Genomic DNA, 14,994 nt, shown 5'->3' with positions numbered 1-14,994 from the left:
CAAGGAGTAGTGTAGCTGAGGTCTACAATTAAATATTCTTATTTAACCAGCAGAATGAATGATTGCAGAGATAATTATTGCATTTTGTATATTCATTTTAAGTACTTAGGTAGCTAACAGGACTGACCTAAAGCTACTATTGTAATGGTTTCTACAGCAAAGTTGAATGCGGGACCCCAATTTGAACCTGGACTGCTTGAGGACACCAACATTGGCGCTCCAGCAACATTTCTGTGCCCCTCCCCCACGCGCTAACATGGCGCCTGGAAGTCCATACTTTCACGCGTTTGATATTATATCTATCCGTCTTCTTCTCTGGAATCATAAGAGAAATAAAACTGCGACGCTAAAACGTTTAAGCGCAAAAGCTAACCCGATGCGTGGGAGTTGTCCCACGCAGCAAACTTAAGCAGTAGTCCCAACGCACAACAAGCTAGGGGTCGACACACAGGGTTCTTCACAAAAAATATTGTGTAAATGCGCTACTTTGACTAGTTTTAGAAAATAATCATGCCCGATACGTTTTTTCCCCCTCCATGCAACTAAACACCTGCGGTAATAACTTTGTACACGAAAAGTATTCTTGCAGTGGGCAAAGCTACACTTCGTCTTCTGTTAGTACTTATCAAGGTTAGCAAGCTCAGCTTCTCGTTTATAGTTTAAATAAAACCTAATTGGTAAATTTACCAACTGTAAATATGACTAAGCGTGCCTCCGGTTACGCACTCCACCATTGCAGCCGATAACGGCTCATGTAAACAGCCACAGTTTGTATGCGTGAGCCCGAGTTTGCATTAGCAGCTAACAGGATAGCTGCGGCCTGCTTGTAGTCCCATGTGCTACTGCTTTGTTCTGGAGGCACTTTTAAATGCACAGCACTGCCCAGAAACTGCTCGAAAACATCATGTCTTAGCCACATATCGATCTGTAGCCCGAGTACAAGAGTTTAAATGACGAAACTGCAGCTATAAAGTGCAGAGTTTTGTTTATTAACTAGGGAGAATCACTTTCCCGAGGTATCGTGCTGAGGTGCAGCCGCAGCGACACATGCTTTTCAAATCTCCCTCATTCTACTATCATGGTGGAGAGGTTGGCATGCGCTTCTACAACATTATTTTCAAATGCGATAAATCCAGATTAAAACACGTTATTACTTTATTTCATGTGGGCTCCGCGTCGCATTTAGTATTTCACTTTCTTCAAGCATCTCCCCAAAAATAGGCTAACAACAGGTTTCCTGCCAATAACACGCGTGGTATTAGACATCAGCTTCTAAAAAAAAATCCACCATCTTTCACTGACTTATTCTGACTTACCATTTACTCTGTTTCTTGCAAACCTGAGAAGAAATCTCGCGTTCAACGAGGACTTAGGGAGGGAAAAGTAAAAGTGCACAACCATGTGCTACTATTTTGATTTGCCGAGAGTTTGAGAGTCGTAGTAAGATTGCGAAAGTGGCGCGAGTAGAGTCTGGGTTTAACCATGTGGTGAATGAAGGGCGGCTCCCAGCCCGGACCCCAACTCACTTCATTAACATAAATCGGTTACTTCCTCTGCCAAGTTTGTCCGCTTCAGGCCTTACGTCTTCAGGTGAATTGTATTCCTTTTCATTATGAAAAAAAAAAAACGAAAATCAATTAAATTTAATTAAAGTTTGCATCTAAAGTTTTTACTAACTTTATGTACACATTTTAATTTTAATTTGATTTAATTTATTTTTAAAACGGATTTTTTTTTTTCAAAAAATAAATAAAGCGATAAAACATAACTTAATGAGACATATTTTATATTTTATTTTTTTTAATTTTTTTATTTTGGAATAAAATACTTTTTATTATTGAAATTCACCATCGAATTTTGCATTATGAGTTTTAGCTTGTACTTCAAGCTCAGTTTGCAAGCAAAACCTTATGCCACACTTAGATTTTAAATAAATTTTCGTTACAAAACAACAATACTTAATTACAGTTTGTCCAGCTTTTCTTATAGTACATTTGCATACAAAAAACTATGTTTCATCTTTATGTTGCATTGTGAAACTAGCATAAAAAAGTTAAAGATTTATTTTCTCAGATGCATCTTACTTAGTTGCACTTTTATGTAAAAGTACAACTTGGTAGGAGTGATATTTTGTACTTTGACTCTGAGAGCTATATATAGATTGAAAATCAATCTATAGATGATTATTGTCTTGAATATTTTTGCATCTGTCACCTCTTAAATATGATTGAAGTTTAAGAGGATCAGGCAGAAAAGAAATGACATAATTTCAAATTATAAAGTCAACAGAAAACAATATAAAATGTACTACTGATCTCAAAAGTGTTCACACTCCTGCTACAAAGCTTTCCTGTGATTTAAAACAAGTCATTTACATTTAGTCGTATTGTGTTTATAGGTATCAACAATTAAAGTTAGTCTACTTAACTTGAAATTAATCACAGCTGATGGCAGAGTTGTCTCATCATTGGCATCTTTTCACTAAAGGCATAGTAAGGTGGATAAAATAATTTAATTGTACAAATATTCCAGAAAGGAAAAGGGTACAACGCAAAGTATTCACACAATTTACAGTTATAAAAGGCATCAATATTTGGGGGAAATGTATGGGGCACCAGAAACAATACTGAAATTTGATGTTTCCCTAAAAAAATGCTAAAAACCAGTCACGGAGGCTGCCACAAAGCCAACAGCAAAAATTAAAAATAGCAGGGTTTTCTGTAATTAAGGACTGTGTTAGACATGTTACAATTGTAATGTATTTTAAAACCCTATGGGAGATATGATGAAACCAATCAACCCAAGTGTTTAGCACATCATCAATGTGCCACATCAAAAGATTACCATATGCATATTGAAACATGCATATGGAGTTCTTTTGTAAAAGAACTCCGTGGTTTTGTCAGTTTGAAGTAAAATTTTGAACAACTCTAAATATTAACCAGTTTTGATCAAAATGTGCAAGAAACCTGAAGATTCTTTTAGTAGTCTTTAGAACCAGTAGAAAAGCAAAATCTGACAGAATGTTTGTGGTGTTTTCTAAACAGGCCTGTTTAGTCTGACATATTTAGATTACTTATTCATGCAAGAGTGGACAATTATTGCCAAGGCAAAATATTGTTGTAAAGAACTACTAAAGAATACTGCATATGCTGCTTTTAATAATTAATAAAAAAATAAAAAATATGTAACATAGGGTGACTACTTTTACTTTATATTGACCAAAGTGGTTTAGAAGACTTGTATTCTAAAAGGAGTAACAAACAGAAAATAAAAGCATTCCCCATAAAAATTTATTACTTTAAGTTCAATAGATTTATTTATTTATTTATTTATTTTTGTTTTACAGTTTTTAAGTTGCAAAAAAGCTTAAAAACTCAAGATCAATATTTTTAGTTCACGTTCCTGAAATTGGATTTCTGGTTTCTGTTGTTTGAGCCTAACCGGCTGCCATAGGTCAAACGCTGTTCGGTTGAAAAGCAGAAGCTCTCCCCGTCCCACGAAGTGTTTTTCTTTCATAATAAAAGAACATTAACACAAAACGGAGTTCACTACAACTATTTAATTTTTAGAAATACATATATATGATAACTATGAGATAACTAAATTTATCTACTTTGATCTAAAAACATTATTGATACCCATCGTGTGATTTACAACAGGTTATCTTCTTTTATTTTGGAAATTAAATCCCGCTATTTCCGGTTTGACTCTAACTCGTCTCAAATGGTAAAATGTGTCTTCTGTGCACAGTTCAATGAGGTTTTACGATGTCTTTCACTTTACGGTGTATTTCACAGCTGGATTGAAGAGTAGAAGGTGAGTTAAGAAAATCCCTTATTACAAAATTATATCATTTAAAGGCTAAGAACTTTGTTATGTTGGACTCAAAACAGCAATGTTAAAACAGAGTCAAAACAAACTTTAGTCCCCGAAACACATGTAAAAATCGATTAGTATAGGGAAATGGAGAGCCTTACACGCTTAAAAAAAAACAAAGTAAATGTGTGAGCATTTATTTGTGTTAACATACCTTTTTAGCGTAACTCATTTGACACTAAAACGGTTTTTGTCAATAGTGGCAAGTAAAGCAATATAAATTATGTCACGGGCATTAATTTTTTTTGCAGAGTAGTCGATACAGCTTTCAATTAGTCAAAATAAAATGATTCATGGCACTGCCTAGCTGTGTAATGTGGTGTTTTCCTCAAAAGTCTTTGTATTATGCTGTAACATCAACTTCAGTAAATTAGTGGTGCTTTTTTCTCAGACTGATGGCTTTTAGCTTGTTTTCTATTTGGGCATCAATATGCACCGTCCAGTAGAAGTATTTTTACCCTTTTACTTTTCACCTTTTGTCATTTTACATCTTTACGTTTTTATGTATTGTTGTGATCTTCTGTGATAGATCAAACCAAGGTATTACATATTTGTGAGATTGTTTAAAAGCTACTTTGTGAACACAAATCAGAGAAATGTGACATGAATTTGTTTTCAGTCAGGACTGAATACATCAACATCAGCTGCAACTTCAGTTCTCTTGGAATATTTCTTTACTGGATTTGCACAGCTAAAGACTAAATTCTTCATTGCAAAATAGCTCAAGCTCAGACAGATAATATATAAATCATCTGTGAATATACACTTTTAAGTATTCAGATTTTAAGTTCAATTTAAAACTGAGTAGTAATACAGTTTAATCTACCAGTCTATTGTACTTTTGGCTGTAGATTTTGGTGTATTGTCTTGCTGGAAGTTCATCATTCTCTGCAAGTACAGGTGTTCTTCCAATTTGTTTGTTCCATCCATTTTACCATCAATTCTGAGCAGTGTCCCATTCACTGTGGAAAGCATGAATGCGTCCTCACAGCTTGAGTCTGCCACTGGTTTTACTGGTGAAATTGTGTTTTCAGGATGATGTGCAGTGTTAGTTTTCCATTATGTATAACATCATGTATAAGGATGCAAACAATTAACCGACTTACAATTAATTGTTGATTTATGGTTTATTAGATTTTTTAAAATCTAATAAACAGTTAGATGGTTAGATTAACAAATCGATATGAAAGTAGTTCATATTGATTCACTAGACTTTCCTTTGGTGTTGCAGTTTGGCCTCCACTCATTCTGAAAGTAAATGGTTGCATATAATTTTCTTTAGGGGTATCAGAGAAGAAGTGTTTGAATTAAAATACAACCTTTTTCATATTTTGCTTTGCTAAAAAAAACAAAACAAAAAAAACAATTCCCAGAAATTGTCTTCCAGTTCACAATAATGCACTGCCTTGTATTTGTGTATCATGGGAAATCCTAATAAAATGTATTGCAAATTGTGGCGGTTATTATTAAATTCAACAACGTTCAAGGGGTGCAAATACTTATGTAAGGTACTGCAAACAGCTCCAGTTTGAATGCTTTCTATGCCTCTTTAGCAGTATAATCTCAAGTTGACTGGATTTTTATGTGTTCAAATTGTTTCAGCGCGACACACTGATGGCCACCCGTGTGCTGTGTCGGCGGGTCTGCTCCCTTCCTGGCTGGAGAAGAAGTCTCACCCAAGGTCAACACATTCACACCAAAACAAGGGAAGAGATAAGCGATCAGGAGGAAAACAAGAATGGGTCAGATGTTTCCTCCCAAAGTGGATACAAACTGTACTACAATCCTTCGTCATATCATGTTGCAAGAACTTCTGCTAATTCTACCAGTCAGATGGATAGCTCTGAAGAGGAGCAGTTTTTCAGTGCTTCCTTTTGGCAGCAGAGCAACCACTACAGCGTGAGTTGCTCACGGCACCTCTCAAGCTCCAAAAACACACTTCTTGATTTAGCTCTAAACAAAGCATCTGAAACCGAAGTGCCATCTGTGTCGTCCTACAACAAGAAGCCAGTCACACCAGATGTTAAAGTTGACACACGAGCCTTCCTTAAATGCAGACCAGAGTATGCTTCCATGTCCCTTGACCTCACCCAGCGACCTCAACCAGTAGAATGGGTAGAATTGTTGCCACTCCTTCAAAAAGTGTTTGTTTTAAGGGGCAGGATGAAGCCAGCTGACGTGTTGCAGTTTCTCTTGGAGCTCAGCAAGTTGGACCCAGACAAGATGCCTCTGCTGCAAAGTGACCAGCGGTTTGTCATGCTTCTCCGATATTCTGTCGAGCACCTCCGTCTCTTCTCTGACCTACAGCTGCTGGAGGTGTTACAGTCGTTTGTGTGGTTGGAGATACCCTCGTCCCACACCGTGCTCGAGGTGTACGAAGCCGAACTGAGCTGCCGGGCCAACCAGCTGACACTACATCAGTTATTATTAGCTGCTGACTTGTGGCGCTGTATTAGGAGACAGGTGCCACAGTTCTTGCAGCGTCTCTTTGAGTCAGTTCATCTTTATTTAGGACAAGTAGGAGTCCCTGAGCTGGTACATCTCCTTTACATAATAGGCGAAGGTAGGCACTGTCCAAAAGACTTGATCTATCTTATAAAGCCACTTCTCATGCGTCATTTAGCACAAATGCATCCTGAGGAGGTAGGCATTGTATGTTTGGGACTCTTTAAAGCCCAAACCTCACTTCCAGAGGGAGCAGTTTCTCGTATTGTTGATAAGGCAGTCTCTGTTGTGACTGAGATGGGTGACTTTGCAATGGTCAATGTGTTGAAATACCTGCGTTTCAGCTATCTTTTTCACAGGACATGGTTGGAAGCCATGGAAAAGGAAGTTCCTCAACGGGCTCATCGGATGGGAGTCCAGGGCCTGATGCATGTGACTTTAACTTGTTCAGCTCTTCATTATCGTAGTGATAGCATCCTGACTTCTATTGCAGAGAGAGTTCCCTCTCTTGTGCCACATTGCAGGAGTAAAGACTCAAGCAAACTCCTGTGGGCCTTTGCCACCTTAGGGTTCCTTCCAGCTCAGAATCAGAGTTTTTATGCGAGCCTGACAGACGCCCTGAGGCAGAGGAAAGCAGAGTTCCAGCAATACCCCGAACACCTGCTGACTGGTCTTCTAGGTTTGGCTTTTGTTTCTCAGTTTCCTGAGGATCTTGTTACATTAGCTCTAAGTCCTGAGTTTGTCCACTTAGCACTGAGAAACTCCAAGCTAGAGCTGAAAAAGGATTTGTTCACCTTGGATGCAGCTGTGGCTCTGGAGCTCCCTCAGTGGAAAGGCCCACGGTTGAGTGGCGAACTCAGAGAAGAGGTGGCGGAAATGCTGTGGACGTTCGCACAGTCGGACGTCTGCCTGAAACCAGAGGTTTTGGAGGCAGAATCGGCTCTTCAGGATCTTCTCGGTGGAGACAAATTTGTATGCAAAAGAATGATCATGCCGCATACTCGCTCCATCGATCTGGAAATACATCTGGACCCCAAAGGACAACCAATACCTGTGAACCTACTGTGCCCTAAGCAGAATCCCGCAATGGTTCCTTCTCCCCAAAGCTGGGAGAAAATAAACTCAGGAGTAACGATCACAGACAACCTTTTAGCCCAATTAATAAAAGGCAAAAACTCCACTGAGCTTCCTCCAGCAACTATAGCAGCTTCCTCAGTTGGAGAGACACCATGCCAACAGCTACCACCTGACGAAGATGGGAGAGTGTTTGACTCGGTTTTAAATTTTACCAATGACATGGTAGAAACCCTCACCAAACCCAGCCGCAGCAACCGGGACTCGGTTCGCCAAGGCATTAAAGACTCAGTCAAAATTGCTGTCCAGATCTCAAACAGGAACCACTACTGCATACAGTCACAGCAGCTGCTGGGGCTTCATGCCATGAAGAGACGACACTTAAAAATTGCGGGATACAGGGTGGTAGAGCTGAGCCATTGGGAGTGGTTTTTAATGCTGAGGAAAAGCAGGGCACAGAAACTGGCATATCTACACTGCAAAATCTATGACAGTCTTTAAGGATTCAGAAACCTCTGGAAAATTCATGTTGAACAGTGTTGCCAAAAATGTCCTGCGTTCAGTTGCATCCTGAAATCTTGAGTATTGTGCAAAGTACAGAAACATCTACCAAGTAGATAATTTACTTCTTCTGTGTTTGTTTTGTATGTGCAATGGATTTTCAAACTGTATTCACATCTAGAATGGCAGGTTATTTGATGATTATACAATAGGACCATTAAAAACAATTAACTTTTTTTTATACCTCTACTGTGACATAAATCCTGTACAAACGTTTAGCAAAAAAATGGGGAAAGAAATGTTAAAAGTAAAAGAGCTGTCTGATTCCCTAATTGCACATACCCTTAAGGTAATACATTTAATGCCTATTGCAATTCAAAAACATCAAGTATTCTGTTTTTCATTGCAATCTTTTGCAAAAGTTAGATTATGAAGCCATCTTTTTGTGGACAGTCCTCTTTAGGTGGGCAATTTTGCTTAGACTCCTTGTTATGCTGGAAAATAGGGAGAAAACTTGTGCAACTTGATCCTCTGGACAAATAACTGAGGGATTTGAATTAAAACAAACTAGTATTTGCCACTTTACATACAGTAATTTCCTTAATTTTAACAAAACCAATTTCATCTGGAAAAAAAAGTAACCCCATACCATGATCTGTTGGTGCAGATTATTTTTATTACTTAGCATACCAGAAATATATGTTTGGTTTCATCAAATCATAACCCTTTAGAATATTTTATTTAGGGCTGGATGTTTTCTTTGGAAGAAAAGGCATCTGTTTTGAAACCCTGCTTCTTAGTCTAGACATACAAACAAAATGGGGGTTGTTATTGTATTAAAAGCATAGTCAGTATTGTTTTTGAAAATTCCCGCAACCTCTTTAATGTTGCTCCTAAGCTCTTTGCAGTCTCGCAGAACGGCGTCCACACTGTTGCTTCACCACTTTTGGCGACGTGTCTGGCTTTTGATTTCTCAAACTGTATTCACATTCATGTCCTGTAGACTGTTCTCTCTGTGCCATACTGCTATGGTATTTATTTAGTATCTTTCTGCGAGCTGAATCAGTTAGATGATTTTCACTCTGCAATTTTTCTCCAAGCGGTGGCTTTAGCTTAAAGACACATTCTGAAAAATCTGTCAGGACACTTGAGCTGTAGGTGTGAACGCAAGAAAACTGATTGTTAAAACTGATTCAAAAGGCTCATATTTGTTCTGGGATCTGCACACCAGTTGTTTTTGTTATTTGAATTATACAGAATAAAAATCATATTAAAGGTGTAAAATGTTTTAATCTAACGGAGACATTTTTTTTATACCACAAGCCCCTGACAGTTTGATGAGTTGTCCTTACTTATGAGGTCCTCTTGAAAAATGTTTTATAATGATTTATTTCTTTGCTATTTCAAATCTGCATTCTGCCCTTGTGAAAATATGCAAATTAAATATGACTGAACTGCTCACTCTGTGTCGGTACTGTGGTTGCCAACATTTAACGGGGGTCTTGCAAAACATCATTTTTAGCATTTTTAAGAGGAATTTCAGGTAAGATACCTCTAACGCAAATGTTTTATGAATATGAAGATTTTCAAACATTATTTGATGTTATTTTCATGTGAAGGCTCCTGTTGAATTGAAATTCAAACTGGAGGTAAATATATAAAAAAAAACAGGTTCATAAAATGTACTAATTTGTAAATTAGTACATTAGCTGAGGAGAAAGTCTGAATAGTTTTAAAGAAGGGTTAAATAAATTGAGGTTTATTAAAAGTGAGATAAAAAAAATAAAAATGAAATAACCACATAGATACCATAAATGGGTATTTCCATTTGCAACAGTATTTAGATTGTGTGCTAAGAAAAAATTAATTTTACTACAATCTTCGCCTGTCACATTAAAGTAAGACTTGTCCGTAGATGTTCTCAGGAGTGGCCATTGATAATGAAAAGCAGGACAGGAGTTGTCATATGTACACTGCAAAATCTCAAGAGTGTATAATGACTCTAAAGTTCTTGAAGGAAACTTTATTGCACATTTCTGAAAGTCTTTTTTTTTTTGAAAATTCTGCGTACGTGGTAGAAACTTTGATCGCTTAAGGATTGATGTTATGAACTTAAACAGTTTTAAGTATGTTTTATAGGTATTGTTTGCTCTGTGCGATGAAAAAGGCACTTAAATATGAATGAACTTCAGTACTTCTGTAGTGTTAGTTACTGTAGCTGATGCATTTAATCAGACTTTTCTATTTAAGATTGATACTGCAAGTCATTTTAAGAAGTAAGACGACAACAATGCAAAATGCTTCAGGGTCACCAGACTTAACTAGAAAAAAGTGAACAAAAAAAGAAATCACTTTAAAAAAAGGGATTTCTGAGGGAAGTAAACATTTAACACAGATTTTGTATGCACATTAAAGTTTTTGTACACAACTTTACCAGGGACACCAAAAATAGTGGAATGAGCTTTAGCTTTCTATTTGACTCAAAGTCAGTATTTCTGACGTTCCCTTAACTTCAATTGCTGGAGCAAAACGTGATTTACCAATACAATGCAAACTGGGCATTGCTTAAAATCTCATTGACTGTGTCTCGGCGTGCCAAGCGACAGACTGGTCCCGGCTCCACTGATCCTGGAAAATGCATTCTTTCACAGTAGAAAAGAACTGATCCTCTCGCTGCGTTGACCTCCCTCAGCTTTTGGCAGATGACTTTAATCTGGAGGTCATCTGCCTGTCTGTCTTTTTCCCACTCTGCCACATGGAAATTTAGTCCTTTGCCCCTCCTTTCTCATGCACCATTTTTGAGGTGGAAAGAAAATACAGGAATAGATTTCTTCTTGAACTTTATGAAGATTTTACTTTTTGTATTTGTGTAGCAGTTAAGTGCTACAATTGCTGAATAATTGTAGGTGACTCAGAAGATGTTTTGTTTTTTAACAGAAAAAATATCTAAGTCTGAAACTGCTTTGAAACCACCTGATTCAGATTTTATAGTATATTTTCAGAGCATATGTGACAACTGAAATGATTCGCAGGTGCTGTTTTGTTTTTGTCCTCATTTGGAAGCTGTGATGAATCTCAGATAAAGAGCACATAGCTGTGGTCGTCTCCCTAAATTTTATACCTCCTCCATTTCCCTTTGTGCCACTGACAGCGGTGCCTTTGATCATATTGTTGGCTGTTTTTATAATGTGGGAAAACAAAAGCAGCTTCAAGGTTTCCTGTCAGAGACAAATGTCCAAAATAAAAATAAAAACAATGAGCAGGAAGAATTCATTTTGAAATTATTTACTGTCAGGCACAATTAGTTCCTTTAGAAATGGTAAAGGGAATCACCTGAGCTGAAACGAAAACCCCTTCTTAGAGCTGCTGACACTGGAACTGGTTGTCAAATTGTCTCTTTCTTTAAACTAATCAGTCAGTCAGTCTTATAAAGTACTTTTCACAAGGACACATAAAAGTGCTTTGAAGAAATACAAACAAATAAGCATACCAAATAAACGAGGCTAAGCTGAGGAGCTAGCCTTGTTTAGCTAACTCATCATCAAAACAATTGTGTTGAGTATGAGACACTGAAAGACAAAGATCCTAGGAGGCATGTGTTATAAAATACTGATGTATGTGTTAAAATACTGTCACAAATAGTAAAAATTCAACAAAATAATGAAAGAAAACACAAATCTGAACGTTTCAAATGAAATGGCCCTATGGAGAGGCAACATGTGCCTATCGAAAGAAACCCAAGAACACACGTTGAAAGTCATTAACATCTGTCAGCATTGACAAGTTTACAAAGGCATTTATCCTGTGAACAACAAAGAGATCCGTTATCCACAAACGGAGATTGAATAGTATTAAACCTTTTCAAATGCACTGCATGCTACCAAATTTACCCCAAGACCATCGCAATAACTTATCCAGGAGGAACATAGAACAACGCTTAAAGCACTGTCAGGTTAGCTTGCTTTAGATAAGGTCAGTCCTCATGATTCACCAATAAGGTCATCCCATTTCCCCACACAAAAACATTCTGATGATCCAAAGACTTTTAGGTAAATATTTAGTGGACAGGAAAAACAGATTTGTTGCAAACATCTTGCTGAAAATGATGAAATCAAATTCTGCTCTCTAGCAGAAAATCTTTCATAAATACATCAGGCTCTTAGTTCATAACCCTATTTGGATTAGGACAGTGATTCAAAGTACACCAACAAGTGTAACTCTAAATAGCTTAGAAAGAACCCCAAAAATTCTGGTTTTGGTCTGAGTGAAACATTGTGGTGTGTGAGCTGACGTGTGAACCATGTGATTTATGATTTTAGTCTTATCAAAATATATTTCTTGTAGTTGGTTTAAGAGATATAATAAATAAGTGGGACTAACACCTTTAACAGGTCATTAAATGCTCCTTAAAATCAGTTCTAAAAACACACACATTAACCTTAAAGAGACGTTTCCTCTTTCCGTGCTTCATCTACGGTCAAGTGGCTAAAATAAGTTACTTACTTATTATGTGCATGTTTAATCATATTCTATATCTTTCCTGAATATTGTAGCCTGTGTGCATAAAAGAGCAGTAGAAACTAGAAGTGAAGAAAAAAAAAATCAACTCCCCATCTGTCCTCATTTTGTGGGAAAGCTTGATAACCCCCAGGGGGTGCAGCAAAAGAGGCTTCTCGATTCCTCCTACCTAATCAGGATGAAAGAGCATAAATTTTAGTTGGTTTGATGTGCTATGACCGAATGCTGCCAGCAGAGGGAGATGTTTACCTAGAGAACGTCACTTTGTGTCTCATATCGTAGCTTAATGATTGCTTGTGTGGTTCACATTAGTTTGTTTTGTAGCATGTTCACAGCTGCTACGAAGCTTATCTGCTGTGATGCAGTTTTAGCTGCAGGATAACACACTGAAAGAAAATGGGTACATTTTTTGTGTGAAAAATATGTTTACAACTTTGATTAATTGCAACACTAATCGAAGTTAAAACAGGAACATACTCAAGGGCACGAGGTGCATTTTGATAAGGTTGAAGGAAGTCGGTAAATAACTCTGATATTCTTCACAGATCTGAGGAACTACAAAAGAGAAGTCAAATTTGAACACTTTCAAGTCAGTGCCTCCCCTGCAGCTACAAATTTCACAGTTCTGGCTTTGCAGAAAGCATGCTTTTGAAGTTGAGAAGATTTAATTTCTCATTTGGCGTCATCATTCTTTGGATTCAACTGCAACTCATTGCATTGTCGAATGTGTTATCTGTCAAAAAAAGATGTTTGTGTTTTCGGGTTGATGTTGCAGACAAAGCTCAGTGAAAACGGTCTTTCTCTGGCAGAACAACAATTTGCAAAATTCGTAAGAGAGTAATTCTCAAACTTTTTATTACAATTATCACCTCAGGAAATCATGAGGTTTCCAAGTTACAACACATTTAAAGTCAATATGTCGCTTGTACCAAAGCACAAATGGAACTTTTTTATGGTTTTCTTTTAGTAATCTCACCAATCTTTCACAAAGATCCGATATGTGCAGTGCAAAACAAATAGTTGTCTTCTTTATGACAGCAACATTTCTGCTGTAAACACGCTCTACTTGAGCTTTAGGTCTCTGCAGCTCCTCCAATGTTAACATGACTTATGTTCAGAAGCCTGTGATACTGTTTTATGACCTAACGATGCTCTAAATATCTCCACAACTCTATTGCTGCTGGGTTTGTCACATTTGTTGGGATGGATTTTATTTTGGAGTAAAGAGTAAAATTTGTAACATATATTTTTAAATCATTTATAATTTTCCTTCATATTCAATCCCAAGTCCCACAGCTTTCAAAGCCATGTCATATGCATACCTAAACAATCTAAAATGATTCTCCTGGACATTAAATCCATTAGCATAAACAAAGACTCTTAATGCTGGAAAGATAAAAAAAAAAGACAAGAATACAAACTGTATTCTCAGTAATATAATAAACAAGAAGGTAAACACTCTCACATTTGCTTCTGTTTCAAAGATATTAACTTTCTGTAAATAGCATGAGAATTATTAATGAGCCTTTTTTCCACCCAATCATGACCAGTAATTCACCGGTTAATACAGGAGTCACTTGTGAAGTGAATGCTCTCTCAGTAATCCCCATCTTATTTGCATTTCAATTCTTCTGCTTTTCTCTGGCCTGAAGCTAATCCATCGCAGCCTGAATGTCCCCAGTAAGCCGACATCAACAGTTCTTTAGTCGTCTCAACAAGAGGACTTCTACTTTCTGTCCGGTGTTATTCATTTACTGTGTTGGATAAACAGACAAATCCCAATGTGCATGTCCTTGTCAGCTTCACTGCAAAAAAATAAAAAATTGTAATAAGAAATAAGTAAACTGGCTAATGCTCCCAAAATTAGGGGATTGGATGTGGATTTATGAGGTATTTCACATTTTCCACATGTTGAGCTTGTGGTTTTTTTTTTTTTTTGTTTGTTTGTTTTTTTCTCAGTGCCCCTTTCTTTCCGAAATACCCAGCGGCTTTCAGTGTGAGTGTGGATCCTCGCCTTTAAGATTCCAACCACACAGACAGAGCTTAAGCAACTGCTCTGGGGGAAATGACTGATAGGGAGCCTTCCCATTCAGCTCTTGTTTTAGCTGGTATTGATAGACTTGAAGGAAACTTAACTTCAGGCTCTATAGTTGGTTTATCATTTGTCAGGGGATAAACCACTTTGCCGCAGGAGCTCAGTGGATTTGTCCTGAACCGGATTATTGCTGTATCATTTGTCCTAATAAAAACTAAAGAGAATGTTATATTTATTGACTGCTGTTCACACTCACACAAAAGGAAAATAACCGATACATTTAAGCCAATTAGAAATACGTTCACACCGTGAGGTTTATCATCATGTGGAAGCCATAAATTTCAATTCATTTTTGCAGGATTTTTTTTTTTTTTTTTGTGACACACCAACAAAAACTACTGCATAATTGGGAAGTTGAAGGAAAACGACAAATTCAATTTTATTTAAAAATCTGAGGTGTTCATTAGTATGCAGTCCTCTTTACTCTGATACCCTTAAATTCAATCCCGGGGCAACCGACAGCATTCGGAATTCAACTAATA

At 37.2% G+C, this 14,994-nt stretch overlaps 1 protein-coding gene across 1 annotated transcript; it reads left to right on the top strand.

Annotated features, from left to right (window-relative positions):
- Positions 1-3,717: 3,717 nt before the first annotated feature.
- fastkd5 (FAST kinase domains 5) lies at positions 3,718-9,360 on the top strand. The gene is made up of 2 exons (XM_008400192.2): positions 3,718-3,819; positions 5,482-9,360. The coding sequence occupies exon 2, from the start codon at positions 5,494-5,496 to the stop codon at positions 7,897-7,899; it is 2,406 nt and encodes an 801-aa protein (XP_008398414.1). The 5' UTR covers positions 3,718-3,819; positions 5,482-5,493; the 3' UTR covers positions 7,900-9,360.
- Positions 9,361-14,994: the final 5,634 nt, after the last annotated feature.

Source organism: Poecilia reticulata, linkage group LG2, assembly GCF_000633615.1.
Source record: "Poecilia reticulata strain Guanapo linkage group LG2, Guppy_female_1.0+MT, whole genome shotgun sequence".
In the NCBI taxonomy this organism is placed as follows: Eukaryota; Metazoa; Chordata; class Actinopteri; order Cyprinodontiformes; family Poeciliidae; genus Poecilia; species Poecilia reticulata.
This window is presented reverse-complemented; position numbering and strand designations above follow the sequence as displayed.

Coding starts and splice junctions, on each gene's coding strand:
- fastkd5 (XM_008400192.2), top strand. CDS start 5,494: ATGGCCACCCGTGTGCTGTGTCGGCGGGTCTGCTCCCTTCCTGGCTGG.